The sequence below is a fragment of the Saccopteryx leptura genome, chromosome 6 (genome assembly GCF_036850995.1).
Source record: "Saccopteryx leptura isolate mSacLep1 chromosome 6, mSacLep1_pri_phased_curated, whole genome shotgun sequence".
Classification (NCBI taxonomy): Eukaryota; Metazoa; Chordata; class Mammalia; order Chiroptera; family Emballonuridae; genus Saccopteryx; species Saccopteryx leptura.
Genome location: NC_089508.1, coordinates 133,098,233 through 133,118,144, shown reverse-complemented (window position 1 = coordinate 133,118,144; position 19,912 = coordinate 133,098,233). Strand labels below are relative to the sequence as shown.

The 19,912-nt window shown below is 47.1% G+C and overlaps 1 protein-coding gene across 7 annotated transcripts in view; it reads right to left on the bottom strand.

Annotated features, from left to right (window-relative positions):
- The window catches only part of P4HA2 (prolyl 4-hydroxylase subunit alpha 2), a 47,240-nt gene that overhangs the window by 24,594 nt on the left and 2,734 nt on the right, over positions 1-19,912 (bottom strand). For all 7 annotated transcript variants that reach the window (XM_066341807.1, XM_066341810.1, XM_066341811.1 and 4 more), the window contains 4 exons: positions 13,067-13,166; positions 12,294-12,390; positions 11,354-11,505; positions 8,740-8,877 (listed from right to left, as the gene is read on the bottom strand). In XM_066341807.1, coding sequence (XP_066197904.1) covers positions 8,740-8,877; positions 11,354-11,505; positions 12,294-12,390; positions 13,067-13,166 — 487 coding nt within the window. The remainder of the gene's footprint in view (positions 1-8,739; positions 8,878-11,353; positions 11,506-12,293; positions 12,391-13,066; positions 13,167-19,912) is intronic.

The window sequence follows — 19,912 nt, the reverse complement described above, 5'->3', positions numbered from 1 at the left end:
CCCTTTTCCATAGCCACTGTCAGCTATTCGCTGGAGGAAATCAACCCTTAAACACAGGTTGACCCTTCCCACACATATCCGGGCACAGTAAACACAGCCACAAACAATGAACAGAGTGAGTGTCTATGGCTGGTTACAAACAACGTCTGACATCAACCTGAATCTGAACCCCACCCAAGAAGATCCAGAACCCCAACACAATCAGTAGTGGGTTTCAAACCGCACCAGCGCTAGACTCAACTAGCCACATAAGCAGCACACCTAAAGAGGGGAGTCCAGCAGACACCAGACCCAGCTGGTAATAACTCCCCCTCAGGGGACAGCCACTGCACACTGTAACCAAAGGTGACCCTTAGAGCCAGCTAGCCTGAAGGGTTAACTCTACCCATGAAAGGGCCAACAGCATTCAAGACTCATATACAATAGGAGAATGCATATAACCCACAAGAAACATGCCTAGAGCAAAGAGGTGGGGTGGCCTGAAGGTTTTTATTACTGAGCCCCAAAAGATACCTTTCTCATAAAGATATCACAACAAGTTTGGAGCCAGAGCAGAGCTACCTAACACACAAACAAAATAGTCAAAAGAAATATGTCCCACCTGATCAGGCAGTGGTGCAGTGGATGGAGTGTCAGACTGGGATGCGGAGGACCCAGGTTCGAGACCCCGAGGTTGCCAGCTTGAGCGCAGGCTCATCTGGTTTAAGCAAAGCTTGCCAGCTGGGAACCAAGGTCGCTGGCTTGAGCAAGGGGTCACTCAGTCTGCTGTATCCCCCCGGTCAAAGCACGTATGAGAAAGCAATCAATGAACAACTAAGGTGTCGCAACGAAAAAAACTAATTGATGCTTCTCATCTCTCTCCATTCCTGTCTGTCCCTATCTATCTCTCTCTCTGACTCTCTCTGTCTCTGTAAAAAAAAAGAAAGAAAGAAAAAAGAAATATGTCCCAAATGAGACAAGAGAAATCCCAGAAAAGAAGTAAGTTTAAGCAAAGAGATAGTAAGCATTAAAAATGAAATAGAACCCTGGCCAGAGAGCTCAGTTGGTTAGAGCATCATCCCTAAGTACAGAGGTTGCTGGTTTGCTCCCCGGTCAGGGCACATACAGGAACAGGTTCTTCTCTCTCTCTCTCCCTTCCTCTCTTTCAAATCAATAAAATAAACATCTTTTTTAAAAATGACATAGAAATTATAAAAAAGAACCAATCAGAAATGACGAACACAATATCTGAAATGAAGACTGCACTAGGAAGGAATCAATAGCAGGTTTGATGAAACAGAGGATCAAATCAGTGATTTAGAGGACAAAGTAACAGTAAGCACACAAGCAGAGCAGCAAAAAGAAAAAAGACTTAAGAAAGCCAAGGAAAGTCTGAGAGATCTCTGGGACAACACCAAGTGAAACAACATCCACATCATAGGGGTACCTGAAGGAGCAGACAGCAAATAAGGGATAGAGAACCTGTTTGAAGAAATTATAGCTTAAAACTTCCCTAACCTCATGAAGGAAAAAGTCATGCAAGTTCAGGAAGTACAGAGTCCCAGTCAAGATGAACCCAAAGAGGCACACAGTAAACCACAACATAATTAAAATGCCAACAATTAAAGACAAAAAGAGAATGCTAAAAGCTGCAAGAGAAAAGCAATTAATTACCTACAAAGAAGCTTCCATAAGACTGTCATTTGATTTCTCAACAGAAACACTTCAGGCCAGAGGGATTGGCAGGAAATATTCAAAGTGATGAAAAACAAGAACCTACAACCAAGACTACTCTATCCAGCAAAACTATTATTTAAAACTGAAGGAGAAATGAAGATCTTCCCAGACCCCCTCCCCCCCAAAAAAAGGCTAAAGGAGTTAATTACCACCAAACCAGAACTGCAAGAAATGTTAAAGGGCCTGCTATAAGAAGAGGAAATAAGAAATCGAGAGAAAGAGGACTATAGGTTTAAAGAATATAATATCAATAGATAAGTGTTCATCAATAATAACCTTAAATGTAAATGGATTAAATGCTCCAATCAAAAGGCAGGGTAGTCTACAGCCATACCACCCTGAACGTGCCCGATCTCGTCAGATCTCATAAGCTAAGCAGGGTCGGGCCTGGTTAGTACATGGATGGGATACAAAAGACAGGGTAGCCTGACCAGGCGGTGGTACAGTGGATAGAGCGTTGGGCTGGGACACAGAGGACCCAGGTCCAAACCCCAGGATCGCCAGCTTGAGCGTGGGCTCATCTTGTTTGAGCACAGCTCACTAGCTTGAGCCCAAGGTCACTGGCTTAAGCAAGGGGTCACTTGCTCTGCTGCAGTCCCTCAGTCAAGGCACATATGAGAAAGCAATCAATGAACAACTAAGGTGCCGCAATGAAGAATTCATGCTTCTCATCTCTCTCCCTTCCTGTCTGTCCCTATCTATCCCTCTCTCTGTCTCTCTGTCTCTGTCACACACACACACACACACACACACACAAAGACAGGGTAGCTGAATGGATAAGAAAACAAGGCCCATATATATGTTGTCTACAAGAGACCCACCGCAGAACAAAAGATACACATAGATTGAAAGTAAAAAGATAAAAATAATATTCCACAAAAATAGAAATGAAAAAAAAAAAAAGCTGGGATAGCAATACTTCTATCTGACAAAATAGTCTTTAAAACAAAGGCTATAGTAAGAGACAAAGAAGGTTATTACATAATGATAAAAGGAACAATTCATAAGGAGAATATAACTGTTGTAAACATTTACGCAACCAATATAGGATCACCTAAATCTATAAAGAAGATTTTGATGTACATACAGTTATCAACTACAATGAAAAAAATTGAAAAATATTCAAAAACTTGGAGGCTAAATAGCATGTTATTAAATAACACATGGGTTAACAATGAAATCAAAACATTTCCTTGAAATAAATGAAAATGAACATATAACAACCCAAAATCTATGGGACACAATGAAAGCAGTCCTGAGAGGGAAGTTCATAGCATCACAAGCCTATCTCAAAAAGCAAGAAATGTCTCAAATAAACAATCTAGCCCTACATCTCAAAGAACTAGAAAAAGAACAACAAACAAAGCCCAGAGGAAGCAGAAGGAAGGAAATAATAAAAGATCAGAAATAAATGACATAGAGAATAAAAAAATACATAAGATCAATGAAACCATGAGCTATTTCTTTGAAAAGATAAACACTGATGAACCTTTAACCAGACTCATCAAGAAAAAAATAGAGAAGACCCAAATAAATAAAATTAGAAATGAAAGAGAAGAAGTAACAACTGATACCCCAGAAATACAAAGGATTCTAAGAAAATAATATGAAGAACTATATGCCAACAAGTTGGACAACTGGGCAAAATTAATAAATTCCTACAAACATACAATCTTCCAAAACTGAACTGGGAAGAATCAGAAAACCTGAACAGACTGATTACAACCAATAAAACTGAAACAGTTATCAAAAAAACTCCCAGCAAAAATAAGGTCCTGGACTCAATGGCTTTACAAGAAAATTTTACCAAACATTCAAAGAAGAACTAACAAACCATTTCAAAGGGTTCAAGAGGAGGAAACTTTATGCGGTTTATTTTATAAGACAAGCATTATTCTAATTCCAAAACCAGGTAAAGACACTTCTAAGAAAACGAAAGTGTAGGCAAATATCCCTGATGAACATAAATACTAAAATTCTCAACAAAAATATTAGCAAACCAGATCCAGCAACACATTAAAAGGATCATACACCATGATCAAGTGGGATTTATTTCAGGGATGCAAAGCTGGTACAATACTCACAACCAATAAATGGGATTCATCATATAAGCAAAATAAAGGATAAAAATCACATGATCATATCAACAGATGCAGAAAAAGCATTTGATAAAAAAAAAAAAAAACCGGTGCCCATTTACAATCAAAACTCTCAGCAAAGTGGGAATCCAGGGAACATACCTCAACATAATAAAGACCAAATATGACAAACCTACAGTAAACATAATACTCAATGGGCAAATATTAAAATCCCCTTAAGATCAGGAACAAGACAGGGGTGCCCTCTTCCACCACTCTTATTCAATGTAGTACTGGAAGTCCTAGCCACAGCAATCAGACAAGAAAAAGAAATAAAAGGCATCCAAATTGGAAAGGAAGAAGCAAAACTGTCATTATTTGCTGACAACATGATACTGTACATAGAAAACCTTAAAGTCTCCACCAAAAAAACTACTAGACCTGATAAATGAATTCAGCAAAGGAGTGGGATACAAAATTAATATTCAGAAATCAGTGGCATTTTTACAAACCAATAATGAACTGTCAGAAAGAAACATTAAGGAAACAACCCCATTTACTATAGCAGCAACAACAAAAGTACCTAGGAATAAATTTAAGCAAGGAGATAAAAGGCTGTACATGGGGAATTACAAGACATTGAAAAAAGAAATTGAAGAAGATACAAACAAGTGGAAGCATATACCCTGTTCATGGATAGGAAGAATTTATTTCATTAAAATGTCCATACTACACAAAGCAATCTACAGATTCAACGCAATTTCTATTAAAATACAAATATTCCAAAAATTTATATGAACAAATATCCCCAAAATTTATATGGAACCAAAAAAGAACCCGAATAGCTTTAGCAATCTTGATAACGAAGAACAAAATGGAAGGTATCATACTACCTGACATCAAGCTATACTACAAGGCCACAATGCATATCACCTCACACCTGCCAGAATAGCTATTGACAAATCAACAAACAGCAAGTGCTGGTGTGAATACAGACTCATATAGCCATTGTGGAAAACAGTATGGTGTTTCCTCAAAATTTAAAATTTACCTGCTTTTGACCCAGCTATACCACTTCCAGGAATATATCCTAAGAATCCCAAAACACTAATTCAAAAGAAAATTTGCACTCCCGTGTTCAGTTGCAGCATTATTTACAGTAGCCAAGATCTGAAAACAATCCAAGTGTCTGTCCGTGGACGAGTGGATAAAAAAGCAGTGGTACATATACACAATGGAATACTACATGGCAATAAAAAAGAAGGAAATGTTACCTTTTATGACAGCATGAATGGACCTGGAGATTATTGTGCTAAGTGAAATAAGCCAGGCAGAGAAAGACAAATACCAAATGATCTCACTTCTATGTGGAATCTAATGAACACAATAAACTAAGGAACAATATTGGAAGAGGCATGGACACAGGGAATAGAGGGAAGGGGGAAGTGGGGGCTGATTCAAAAAGGGGAAGGAATTAGCCAAAAAGCATATATACCTAACACATAGATACAGAAAACAGAGTGGCAACAGCCAGAGGAAAGGGGAGATGTGGAGGTAGGGGGGAGTGCAAAGGGGGGGTATGCTGGCAGAAAGAGACTTTGCTTGGGGCCACTGGGGGCGGCTGAGTGCATGATACGGTGGGCAGATGGCATTATATTGAGTTGTACACTTGAAACCTGTATAGTTTGGTAAACCATGTCAACCCAATAAATTTAAAAGTAAATTTTTAAAAAAATAAACACTACTTTGCAAACAGGAAAGAAAATTAGTTGAATGTAAAAAACAGAGCCTAGATAGCATTAAAGCCATAGATGAGGACAACTGCTTCCAGGAACAGTCTGAGGAAAGAGTAGAGAAAACAGTTGAGACCAGAGCCCCAGAGAGCACCTATACAGAAAGGACAGAGGAAGACTAACACTGAGAAGGACCTAAGAGGTAAAAGAAACAGGAGCAGGAACCACAGGACAGACACCAAGGGAGGCCAAGAGCCAAGGCTGCAGTACCAGCTTTGGCCATCAGGGGGGCAGGAACCTTGCTGAGCAACAATTCAGCAAGTCCTTTGGCCAAAGGTCATCCATCTGCTGTGGGCTGAGCCCTGGAAAGTGGCCATCAAGATAGTTTCAAGTCAAGAAAAAGATGTAGTGTGTTTGCCACGGGGAGATGCAGGGTTTAATGTGGGGGCACGATGGGAGTGCTCCTCAGAGAACAATGAAAACAAGGTCCTGTGGAGAGCAAAAAGGGGTTGTGACCCCAGTGAAAAACAAATGTGTCTCCCTAAGCCCTGCTAACAGTAACTGAGACATGGCTGACACAGAAGAGCTGTCTCTGAGTGGGCTCCTTCTGGCTCATGTCCAAGATGGGGCTCTGCATGGCATGAAACTCCTGCTGCAATGGGTTGGCTGCTTCAGACACCAGAGTCTGCTCCCCCTGGTGGCTCAGGAACAATGAAGAAGTTGTGGATGGTAAATACAAGATGGAGTTAGTATGCATGCCAGAGATTAGGGGGTTCCTTGAGCCCCTGTCCATGCTCCACAGGCCTCCAAAGAGCTCCTATGGCTCTGCAGGCCCAGGAACCCAAAGCGATGGAGGCAGTACAACACAGCTAAGTGAGCTGGGGCTCTGGGTCTGCGTCAGGGTAGGTTTCACTCGGCACCCACCAGCTGTGTGACTATGAGCAAGTTACTTAGCCTCTCTGACTTTTAGTCCCCTTATCTCTAAAGAGTGATAATATCATAAATTTTAGAGGACTTGTGCCAAGAATTGAAGGAGATGCTGTATAAAGATATCTATTATTCCCATGATTCAAATAATCTGCAGCTTTTATCAGCATATCTCATTGATCCCAAGAGTGTCATGAATGGCTCTCAGACACTCAGCATCCTCCCCAGAAGCCAACTCAAGTATCTACCCCTGCAAAGTGCTCCCTGGAGAATGCCAGCTGAGCCGACTGAGTGCTGGAGGACAATCAGACATGGAGCCCAGCTGATATGGACAAAGGAACTCCTGAACAAAGGAGCTGAGAAATGAAGAAGTTTAGTGCAATCCATGGGCAAGGAGGCCAGGGAGATGAAGCCATGCAGGACCTCAGAGACCACACACAGGTGGAATTTAGGTTCAGCCATGAAAGTTAAGCATTGTGAACAGAAACTCACATAAACAGATAAGTATTTAAGACCACATGGTGGATGATATTCAGGAGTGAGTTGGAGGTACACAAATCACAAAGGTATTTCAATAATCCAGTTGAGAAAGAAGTGATCATGAGGCTGGAGTCGGGGCCTCCAAGCACAGAAGACAGTAGGGAGGTAGACTCTACAGGTTTTAGGATTCTGGTTTGGGCAGCAATGGATGGAGGATATTTTGTTGCAGAGATGAGGTCTGAAGGAGATGGGTGGCAGCCCAAAAAAGGATGAGGATTTCAGTTTTTGGAACTTGTGAATTTTGAGGAGCCCAATGGATCATCCAAGTAATGATATCCTACAGGCATTTCTCTACACTGGCTGAAAGCTCAGGGGAGAAGCCTTGACAGAGAACACAGATCTACATGTCATCATGTACAGGTGATAACTCAAGTGATGGAAATGGCTGGGCTCACCTGCAGGTGTCTAGGGAGAATGTGAGGCAGGGGTGGAATCCTGGGAGTAACCCCCTTTCACCTCTCACTCCTCCAGACGCACATGGGTCTGTTACTGAATGTAAAAGATCAGTGCCTGGGTGTGGCTCCCTCTTCCCTCCAATCATTCTCACAGCCACAGGGTGAAATGATCTTGTAGGTGCCCCAGGCTGCCTTCTCCCTCTGGCTTCACAGCCTGGTTGATCTAAGAACTGACTAAGGCAGGAATAAGGAGGAGTCTACACCCCTTTGTACTGGTTCAGATTCCTCAGCATCAGGGTTCTAGGCCTTGACCACCCACCACTCTAGCCTCTTCCCCCCACACACGATTCCTTTGCTTGTACTGCCTCCGGGGCCCACTGGGTGAGGTAGCAGCCAAGGACAATGGGGTCTAACTGAATCCCTTGGCCTCTAACAGTCCCCCAAATCCAATATATCTTCTTATAAATACACTGGAGTAATCAGTGAATAAGGGGCCTGGGGGGAAAATGAAAGAGAGAGAAAGAAAAAGAGAAAGAAAGAGAAATGAGAGAATATGACCACAGAGTCCAAAAGAGAAATAGCCAAGATCAGCATCCTAGAATACAAGGGGAGGAAGAATATCAAGAAGAAAGGGACAATCAGTGTACCGAATGCTGCAGAAAAGTTAAAGAACATTGTGCCTGAAACCTGTCCTATGCTTTTACCAGCTGACCCAGTGACCTTACAGCTGCAGGACTGACAGGAAGGAGGGGAAGGCCAGACTTGGTACATTCAGGAGGACTTGGAATCATGGAAGTGGAGAAGATCTTTAGGTGACTGCTCAGCAGCCTCCCCAGGAGGGAGAATATCTTGATAAGCAGTTGACATTCAAAAGGGCCTTTGACCCTGAGGGTGAGGTTTGTAAGATGAGCAAGAACAGAGCCTGTGTGTGAGCTCAGGGGTAGAGCCCAGACAGGTACACCCAGAATGAATGGGGCAGGGACCACAGCTGAGGGCACACAGGACACAGGTCTGTGAGTCAGGAGATCAGTCTTGGGCAGGAAGAAATCAAAGGGAAGGGGACAGAAGCAGGTCGGGGAAGATGCTGGGGGGGTTGTGGGCAGCAGGTTCAGCTATCTCTGAGATGAAGAAGAGAAGGATTCAGCTGATATATGGAGGGAGGATGTGGGAGGCAGCTGTCATGGGAAGGGGGAAATGGCACCAACTGGAAACCCAAGAGAGGCTAACCACCAGAGGTGACAGTGCACCTGGGGGTAGAGACAAGAGTGGACAGTGGCTCCAACCCTGTCCAGACACTGTAGCGGAATCACAGTGTACACTGCACAGGCAAAGCCTGGAGTGGTGAGTTACCTGGAAGTTCCCCTTTGGAAATCGTGTCTGGGTCCAGCTTGTACGTGTCCTGAAGCCTCATTAGGGCCTTGGCGGCTCCTACTTCATCCTCATCGGTGGGGAAGAACTGTCGCTGTACCGAGAGGTTGGCAATAAAACCTTCCAAGTGAGAGAGTGAGAACAAGAAGTTACACCCTTGATACAGGTATAGAATCCCACCTGGGACCAGAAAGGTACTCACTGGAGGGTCTCTGGCTAGCGCAATTTCCCTGCCTCCTCCATCAAAGGTTGTTTCCCTTCCACCAAGAAGCCCTTCTGATGGCTCCAGACCACAGAGATCTCTCCTTTCTAACTCCTCACTGTGCTGCTTATTTGCAACTGAACAGAAATGGCCCCATCCACTGGTTAACATCTGAGAGTCCCGGCTCCAAAGCACTCAGACCAGTGGAGGCAGAAGGGACAGAGGTCAGAGAGGGTAATGAGAGGGGCAAAGGAGAGGACTCAGGGAGGGCTTGCTGACACCTCAGTGGGAAATAAATCACATGGAAAACCTTGATCCAGAATTCTTGGGCTGACCAGGTAAGACTTCCAGCCCATATCGCAGGTTGAGAAACCCAAGGGACAGAGGTAGTAAACTCAGGGAGCCCAGCTGGCCACTCATTACTGGCAACTGGTCCTTATCATCCAGAAAAGTGATGATGACAGTCTACATCCCCTCGGATGAGGGACCAGGGCACCATGTGGCCAGGCCAAGCAGGTAGGGCTATACCAGCTTAGCCTCATCCCCTGAGAGACCTCACTGGGCCTTGCTTTGCATTAGGATACTCCTCTACCACTCAGAGCGGCTCTGACCTTAGGGAAGGAGCTCCCCAATTGTGGTGCTCAGGAACACTCCAAGGAGGCTGTTCTGGGACTCTAAGCCCTTGTTATAAAGCAAGAGAGGCACCTCTTGCCATCTCAGGACTCCAGTAGGGGCCAGGCCCTTCCATGCTGATTCAGGAGCTGCAATTCTACCTGTGAGCTGAGAACTGGGATGGAAACTCCAAAGCCATTTCTCCCCAGCCTCTTCACCCACAGCCACCTATTATCACAACTCAAGTCAAACACCCAGTCCTAGCCATGCGTGGGGACCCAGGGACCAAGAAGTTACCATGCTGTCTTCCTCATGATTAACATGGTCAGGGACTCTAAAGAGTTCAAAATCCAGGAAAAAGAAAATATACCCTCAGGAAAAGCCACACTGTCAGCATGTCCATCATCTCAGGGGCAAGAACTCTGAAAGTTAGAGTCTCTATGGGCCTATCCTGTCTCCTCCAGGTAATTACAAGGTTTTCCAAAGAAAAAAGATGTTGATGGTGGAGGTGAGGCATGGAAAACAGGAATGGAAAGCAGGAGTCAGCCAAGTAGGTGGTGATCTGAGCAGGCTTATTGTCCCACAGGATAGGCAGAACAGTCAGTTCTGAGCTCCAGGCCGAGGCTGGGAGGCAGGGGTCTGGGAAAGGCAGCCACACAGCTCCTGGAGGCAGTGAGCTCACTGGGCACAGCTCCAACCTGGCTGAGCTCACCAATCCCTCCCCAGAGGCCACCCTGTCCCCGCCAAGCCCAGCCCAGTCTGGCCACATGGGCTGAAATGCCTAGGCTGGAGAAACAACTAGCCCGAGGTTAATGAGCACTCCTAAAGCAGGAAGAAGAAGCAGGAGAGTCCTGGAGTCTCAGTCCAGGGCTGTGAGGCAGGAGGGCCCTCCTTACCATCCCAGGTTGAAAGGGAAATGTTAGGGCATAGAAAGCTATCAAAGTGAAAGCACCAAGCACAATTAAAGCTTTAAAAAAGTTTATGCACTGACCTGCAAATACCACTTCTAGGAATGTATCCTAAGAAAATAACCAAAGATGCATGTGCAAGATTGCAGATGATTTGGAACCAATGACGCAGCCAATGACTTGACCAGTTTTTAAAACATCAGTATAACGTATTACTGCCCAGCCATGAAAATGATGTTTCAGAACATTTAATGGACATATAGAGAAACAACAAAATTCAGGAAAACAGTATATTCTTATGTCACAAACCTGCCAATAAACATATCTTATTTCTAAAAGATAAACAGGAATGAATTTAGACAAGGCCCATGCTCCCCAGCTTGCGCTGGTTCCACCATCAGATCACTTAAGTCACTTTTACTAGTTCATTTGGCTCCACAAAGGAGTGAGTTTGCCTCCCTAGTATATATGTATCGTTCCATTTTATTTAAAAAATGTACACGTGTGAGTAAAACAATGGAATTTGAATTGTGCTTATCACTAGGCAATTGGATTAAGAACTGTAATTTCCTTATGTGATTGCTTTTGTATGATATTTTCCAACTTTTCTATAAAAATTATTTCTAAAGTATAGTTTTTAAAAAATCACTACCAAAACAGAGAAGTAAAAACACTAGGAAGAGGCAAGAGTTGATTACTGATACGTATTAAAACACGAAGAGTCAATCGCCAAGTCCCCACAGAGGAGGGACAGAGCCAGGAGGGTCCACACCACACGTGCCCATTCAGATCCAGGACAGGCTCAGACACACACTCCTAGGCACAAGCACGTGAACATACTAGCTCACCCAAGCACCTGCTCACTGCCCCTCACCTGCAGCCGAGTCCTGCAGGACAAGGTCCTCCAACGTGGGCCACTCTGTGTTTAGCCGCTTTACCAGTTTGTAGGCATTCACAGGGTGGGCTAAGTAGCCCTCGGGGTCAGCGGCCGACTTGCTGGTCAGGGCTTCCATTCTGTTGGCCCAGCTGCAGAACCAGAGGTAAAGAAAGACTAACATACCCACCCACACAGGTCTGGACCTGTAATCATTTTCCTGTTGAGATTTAAGACCCTTTTCATCAAGAGACAATAAAAAACTGAAACAGTAACTCCCATGGACCCTTCCAGCCCTTTAATCTAAATAGAGCTGGGGGCCCCAGTGTATATAAGAAGGCTCTTGCCCTGGCCGGTTGGCTCAGCGGTAGAGCGTCGGCCTAGCGTGCGGAGGACCCGGGTTCAATTCCCGGCCAGGGCACACAGGAGAAGCGCCCATTTGCTTCTCCACCCCTCCACCGCACTTTCCTCTCTGTCTCTCTCTTCCCCTCCCGCAGCCAAGGCTCCATTGGAGCAAAGATGGCCCGGGCGCTGGGGATGGCTCTGTGGCCTCTGCCCCAGGCACTAGAGTGGCTCTGGTCGCAATATGGCGACGCCCAGGATGGGCAGAGCATCGCCCCCTGGTGGGCAGAGCGTCGCCCCATGGTGGGCGTGCCGGGTGGATCCCGGTCGGGCGTATGCGGGAGTCTGTCTGACTGTCTCTCCCCGTTTCCAGCTTCAGAAAAATGAAAAAAAAAAAAAAAGAAGGCTCTTAAATAGAAAGGAACAAGCAATGAGTCCTCAGCCCACACAGACCCACTCTGGAGGACTGGCATGAAGTAGCCTCCTGGCCAGCATGCAGTGCGGTCTCAGTGGCTGTCTCTTATGGGCACCCTGGATGGGTTCTCAGGGAGCAGGAGGGCCAACGCAGGATGGGGGTAGGTACTTAGACATCAGACACCTCTTAATCTCGGAGAGCTTGGCTTCCTCGACAAGGATGTATTCCTTCAGAGATTGCACAAGATCCTTCTCTGCATAAATTAGGTCTGTCATGTGCCCTGCAAGGGAGAGGAGAAAGGGCCATTGAGAAGAAACACATGACAGATATCCAGCCCCCTTCCCTGGGGCACACAGCTCTAGCACAGAGGCAAGTTTCCTGGGCCACATCAGCTCTCTTGGGGTCATGGGGACTTGGAGTTAAAGGTGACCCAGGCACTCACATGGTCCTGGCCCCAAGCTTCAGGAAGAAAGAAGCAGAGGACCCAAGGGGATGGTGAGGTAAGTGCACTAGGGCACCTTAGGAAGGAACCCCACATCTTATCTTCCATGATCACCCAGATGGGCCATGTCACTGGGTCGTGGGCACCTTGGAAGCTTCATCACATGGAAGCAAGCTCTGAGCCTGCAGGTCAGAAGGAGCAGAGCAGCTGGAACCACCAGCCATAGAATGTTCTCTAGTCAAGGAGAAAGACAGTCAGGAATGCCTGGCAGCCCAGGAACAGCCTGCACTTCCCAGAGAGGGGGACCCAGTTGAGACAGCTGGTTCCCAAGACATCCAGGTCATCAGGGACTCAGGGTGGGGAACAGCAATGCTGCAAGTCCCACTCTCCCTAGAACTGGTCAAAAACAGTGGGTGAGGCCACCCTATGCTAAATGAGAACAGATCTCAGCCAGGGCACCCCAGCACCTGAGCCAAATATTGCTCAAGTAGGTGATAGTCCTATGAGCACATACCAATAGAAGTGAAGAATTCAGCCTGCACACAGGCCAGGACAGCAAAACAGGCAACCAGCAAGGTGGACACCTGGAGTTTCATGGTTGCAGAGGGCAGCATCTGCAAGGTATCAGTGACAGTTACTGGAACAACAGTTTTTTTTTAAAAAAAGCAACTTCGATAAACACACACATAGGCACATGTAAACATATACGCACATCGAAACATGCCAAAATCCTAGCACACAGAAACTAAAGATATTCAGGATTCCCAGGGGGCACACCAATGATGTGTGCTCAATTCTGGCCCCTGTTCTAGGAGGACACATGCCCTCTTGGCTTCTGATAGCCAGCTGGTAACACAAGAAGGCTAGATTGCAAGGGAGACCGTCGCTTCTTTGTCTAATAGTTTTAAGTCAGAGATTCTGGCTCACCCCTTTTCTTTCACAGATTGCTTGTCTGTTTCTGTCTTTCCTTCTAACACATGTGCCAGGACAGTGCCAGGTGCTGGGACCCAGTAACATGCAGCCCCTGCACACAAGATGACTGACCTCAGAGGGGAAACAATGACAGAAAAAGAAACTGACACAATATGCTCCTGGGGACCTATATCTAATCTTCAGCATACAGCAGACGGTGCCCTCCAGTCTGCGCCAGCCTCCGCTAGAGCAGTCTGGGAGCAGGCACTCTGGGCAGAGCTGCTCTTGCTGCTGTGAGGCTCCTCGGCACACTCTGTCCACACTGGCGAGTCCATTCACAAATATTTACTAAAGACCCACATATGCCAAGCACTGAGCTAGGCACTCCAGATACAAAAAAGACTCAGCCACACAGGGCCAACATCCCAGGCCGGTGGGGACTGTGCTATTGACATAGGTAGGAGGCCAGCCACTACTTTCTCATCAGCCCAGAATAGCCAGACCCGCTCTGAAGGCAGCAGGCACAACCTGGGGCAAACCCCACTGGCAGTGGACCTACATACACATAGGAAGTTTCGGACACCATTTTTAGCTTAAGCCACACAGCCTGGGGCATGCTGGAGGACCAGCACCCATCTGAGTCCAGCTTGGCCAGAACCGCCTCTTCCTGCTCTACTTCAGCCAAGCCCCACAGGAAATTTACTAAGAGAAAAGAAAGGAAATACCAATGCTTCCCCCTCAAAATGTAAGCCTTATCTAACAATTCTAAATCTAAGCTGACTAATAGCAGTTCATCAACTTTTTCTGGCCCACCATGGGGATTAGACACAGTCATACCCACCATCCTCACCTCACTCTTTCAGAAGAAATTCCAATCCACTGCGGTTCCAGGTTAGGTTCGAAGAAACCCCACCACAAGCCCAACCATCAAATGGGTTCTTGCATCAGGAAGAGTAGAGAATAAGTGAATGACCTCTTTTGTGCATGGCCTAGCCCAATGTCTACAGAGCCAGCAGCACATCCAGAGTGCCCTCGGTGTTAGGGGCCCTGAGCTACATGGGACAAGGTCTCCAGCCCAGGATCTGCTGCAGGCTAGGAAGTACTGTGCTAAGGAGTGACTCATGGAGGGAGGGCAGCGAGCGAAGGCAGGCACAGAGAGGATGGGAGCAAGGCTGGCAAACTCTGCGGTGGGGTTCAGGTCCTTCCTGTTCCAGCCACGGGTCTGTTCCCAGGCTCACTACACTGCATCTGTCCCCAGGATTCCAGAAGGCCTTTCCTGTTGTTTATACAAGCCCCTTTCACTAGGCATGGTTTCTGTTTCTTCTCTCTTAAGAGACTTGACTAGCTCAGGAGAACACATTCTGTGTTTGTAGGAACAGGACAGTAAAAACTCAAGGCCAGAAGACGATTATCTGTGGATAGTGACAGACCCGCCAACTGCCCATCTGGCTGGTAGGAGGGTGGGGCACAGGCAGGAGACCAGCCCAGACATAGCTGGAAGTGGGGGATCCTGGCGCTTCTCCCCTATGTGTCATCAGTTGCAACGGCAAACCTCTTCAGAGAACAGGTAACAAATTCCAGGGAGGGAGAAGCTTCTTCATTCCTTTAAAATCACCCTAGTGATACTGTCCATGGTTCATGCCATATAGCACATGAGAGAGGCATCCAGGTTCCTTTATTATGTGGACACCAGCTGTCATTTCTCTGGAAAGTACTACCTGTCTTAGCTTGAACACATGCACAAATCTCAGACTGGTGGCAGAACTCCAGAGACCCTCAGACAGGGTCTGGGAAATGGCTTCCCAAGAGCCAGCAAAGTCCTGCTCTGATGGAGGAGGGGGACAACAACTCTGCTGGTGCAGAGAGCTAGACACCCAGGCTGCCACACTCAACACCGCCACTGCAGGCAGGGGTGCCCTGCAGCCCACCCCATTTCTCCTGATCCTGGGCCCCTGAACACTAAAGGCTTTGTACAAAAAGGGTGAGGTTGGGAAGAGGCAGCATCCGAAACAGACTGTGCCTACAGTGTGGAAAAGGACAGTCCCACACACCGACCATCCCACCTCACACTGTTATCAGAGCTTACTTGGAAGAGAGTAGGCAGGAGTGTATGTGCCTGCTCCGTGCCCCCACCAAGTGTCCAGGGCTGCTGAAAGCCCTCTTGGGCACCCTCAGAAATTCATGCTGAACAGGCCTGGAAGAGGGCAATGTCAAATCTCTTTTTATGAAAAACAAAGTGGCACCAAGCCTGGGCAGAAAACCAGCACTGATTTTATTTGAGCTGCATCCCAAGTTTAGAAGTGCATCTGGCCTATATCAGGCATTCAACAAATAAAACTTCACCACAGGTCCTGGCCGGTTGGCTCAGGGGTAGAGCGTCGGCCTGGCGTGCGGGGGACCCGGGTTCGATTCCCGGCCAGGGCACACAGGAGAAGCGCCCATTTGCTTCTCCACCCCCACCCCCTCCTTCCTCTCTGTCTCTCTCTTCCCCTCCCACAGCCAAGGCTCCATTGGAGCAAAGATGGCCCGGGCGCTGGGGATGGCTCCTTGGCCTCTGCCCCAGGCGCTAGAGTGGCTCTGGTCATGGCAGAGCGACCCCCCCCCCAGGGGCAGAGCATTGCCCCCTGGTGGGCAGAGCATCGCCCCCTGGTGGGCGTGCCGGGTGGATCCCGGTCTGGTGCATGTGGGAGTCTGTCTGACTGTCTCTCCCCGTTTCCAGCTTCAGAAAAAGAAAAAACAAAAAACAAAAAACTTCACCACAGTCCTGTTCAAGTTAATAAACTACCAAAACGAATATAGGACATTTCTCCCCTGCAGTGGACTGTTGTGGATTGTATAAGAACAGACAGCACATGCATATTAACATGGAGTGAAGATCAAAGCACACCATTAGCGAGAAAAGCAGGCTCTCAAACAGTATGCACCCTATGACTTAATTTTTACAAGGAAAAAATTTTTTGCATATATACACAAATATATATATACATATATATATATGCAAAAGGAGAGTGATAAATCTAGTTGTGTCTTGGCAAGATAATTTTATTTGCCTTTTTATGTTTATTTATATTTCCCAAAGTCTATACAAGGAGCTCTATGGGAAATTTGAAAATATCTTCTAATTATGCTTAAAATGAAAAGAAAACAAAGCAGGCCCCCTCAAATGGAATCCAAAGCGGCCCTGGCAGCCCGAGTCTGGACCCCCATAGGGAGGTCCTCCAAATCCTGCCAACAATCAGTGACATGATTCACCCACCAGGTGACCGGCACTGTTTCTAAGCACAGGGCAATTCCAAGACATACAATCAGAGTCCCAAACAAGCCTTCTCTTTGGAAAGGACATTGACAGCCTGGCCAAATGGCCATAAAAAGATGTTTCCAGCTGCAAACCAGCAGCGTCCTCAGCTTCTCCCCTTACCTCATCAGGCAGGATCCTCTGCCAAGCTCCCAGCTGTAACCCAAATGCAACAGCTTGTGTTTTAACAATGTATTTAACAGCACAGAGACAGAACATGGGTTTGCTGAGAACAGGTCTTGCTTGGCACTGAACAAGAGGCTGCCTGCCTCCTGTGAAGGAGTCAAACCTGCCTGAACAGGGCTTCCCCCCCCCCCAGTGGCCCTGCCTCCCAGTGGTATGGCCAACTCTGGGATGGCAAAGCCAAGAGGGACAGGCGTGCTCACACTAGGAGCTGTGCATAGGTTCCCGCAGGCCCCGCTAGGTACGCAGGTGCATGTCCACTGAGGCCCCTGGGCTGCTGGCACTGCACCCAGGGGAGGGTGGGAGACACCGTGCTCCCTTGACCTGGTGTCATGTCTTAGTCCTCACCTGGTCTGAGCCACCACAATCCTTCCTGCAGCCACGCTGGCCCAGCCTGTACTGCTCTCTCATCTCACCTGGCCTCCCTCCCACCTCTGCTCTACAAAGCAGCCAGCATGACTTACCTACCGCAGCCCCTGCTTCAGTCTCCCGCTACCTAAGGACCCTTCAAAGGACCTCCACCACCCTCAACATAAGTCTAAACTCCTCAGCCCTAGGGCCTGTTGGACTCTGCGTGACTTGGCCCCACTAACTCTCCAGGCCCATCCCATGACTCCAGGTTTCATACCTTCAACTTACTACCTTAGATGAAAAATAGTCTCCTTCATTGCAAACCTAACAAAGCCCACGTGTTCATCTAGATTTATCCTTACACCTTCTCTGTCCAGTCCATGAACACGTATACTTGCATTTCCCACTTGGGTACCGTGCAGCTTCCTGCTTCAGTCAACAAAAAATGAAACAGCCGAGAAGCCTGTAAAAATCAACCTCAAAAGCCCAACTGGGTATTCAGTTACCATTTTGGCAGAGACATGGCAGTCTAGGTGAGACTAACTCACAAGAACGAACTCACACAAGGACAAAGTCTACAAGCCGTTGTGTTGGATGCATCTGACATTCTGCCTCGTACTCTCTTAGCCTCACCTATCTCCTGGGCCACTAGCTCGCCTCCGACCCAGTGGGGGAGACTGTCCAGCCCCAAATCTGTCTCCTCCCACTACTTTGGACTCCAATGACATGCCACACTTGTCTCCCCTGAAGCTGCTGGCAGGCCCCAGTAGTGCATCCCAGCAGCGGGGGGAGCTAAGGCCTCATGAAGCAGCTCTGACCAGTGACGGGCAGAAGACAAGAAGAGGTCAGCAGATAAATTTCCTCTCCAGGCCTCCTCTGAGAGACTGCTCAGTGACCAGGACTTTCTGTAGCTCACCCAGAGAGCCTGCGGGCTGAACCACCACTGCAGCTCTATGCCAACAGCCAGCTTGCTAGAGAGTCCCCCTGGATTTGCTTCCCCTCCTTCTCTGCCCCCCTCTCCTTTTCTTCACTGTTGCTGCCCTGCAAGTGCACCCTCTAATAAAGCATTCAGCACTTAAGCTCTGCCTCAGGCTGTTTTCTGGAAACAAGACTAAGGTAACCACTATTTATGTTTCTAACAATCTTTCATTTCTACCTTCTAATCTTCACCCAAACTTTGTAAACAAGACAGTCATCTCCTCTTCAGATATAGATAGATAACTGAGGCTGAGAGCATCCTGCATACCTGACCTCACTGGCAAAACTGAGACTCAAAACCAAAACATACTTCCTACTCAATACTGCTGCCATTCAATCCTCCTCACTGACATCTGCTAGCATATAGCACAAGGGTCTCCCAAAGACGGGAACCACACTGTCCCAGCACAGCAGGCATGCCCAGGTCAAGGACTTTATTGTGGTGCACAAAGCAACTTCATGACATCCCTGGCTGGACCCTGTCAGATGGCAGACAGTAATATGGATCCAAAAGACAGGAACATGGTGCCCTTAGATCAGGTGACAGACATCTATCCCAGCCATCCATCACAGCCTTTATGAGTGACCAACCAGCCAAGGTCAAGGCAAAGCAGTACAGTCCATTAAACAGGCACACCCATCTTGGGGTCAGACAGCACCAGAATTAAATCTCAGCTCCACCATCATTTCCTGGCTTTGTGACCTTAGACAATTTACAGGTCTCCCTGAGCCTCAGTTTTCTCATCTCTATAATGGTGATAATAGTAGGACCTACATCTCATAGGGCTGATGTAAGGACTGAATGAGATTACAGGTGTCAGTGAGCAGGCCATCAGCACCAAGGGTACTGAAGGAACATCAATGGACCTGAAGCAGCCAGCTGCTAACTGATCCTTAGAGAGGAAGAAGGTCCAGTGTAGGGGACAGTGAAGATGAAACAAGGCAGAAATTCAGCAATGTCCAGATTCCAGGAGTGCTGGAACAGGTGAAACATTAATTCAGGAGAGTGTGGAGTCAGGGGTAACACAGCATACTAGCCATGGGGGAATAACCCTGGAACTAGTCCATTTCTGGCTCTAAATCTCTCCAAGTAAGGGAAGTTCCCTGGCCAAAGGCAGGGCACTGTACCAGGAGCTCACAGATTTCTATGCCTCTTACCTGCTCACTCCCAGTTTCTACCAGTACAAGGCCTCAGGATCTTGGTCACACCCTGGCCCTCAGGAATGCCAGGTACAAAACAGGCTATACTCTAGCAAGCACTTCCTGAGAAGTCTAGAGCAGATGCTGGCGTGTGATCAGGCTCAGACAGACCCTATCTGAGCTGGAGTACTCACTATCCAAACACTTAATACTCGGCCTTGCAATAACACCACTTGAATAAAAACTTTCTTCACAGCTCCTTTTCATTCCCCTCTGCTCTTTCTAAAAATAAAAACCCATTGCCCTCGTTCCACATCCCCAGCACAAACCCAAGGCCACAAGAGCCACCATCCTCCTCTGCTCTAGGACATGTCCCACCCTGGAGCACTTCAAAAACTGAAATTGCTAGATCTGAGCAACTTTTTCAGCTTAGCTCTCACTCTAGCACTCTGGGCCTGCACGTGCCTGCATCACAGCATTTCCTGCCAACCTCCATCTGCA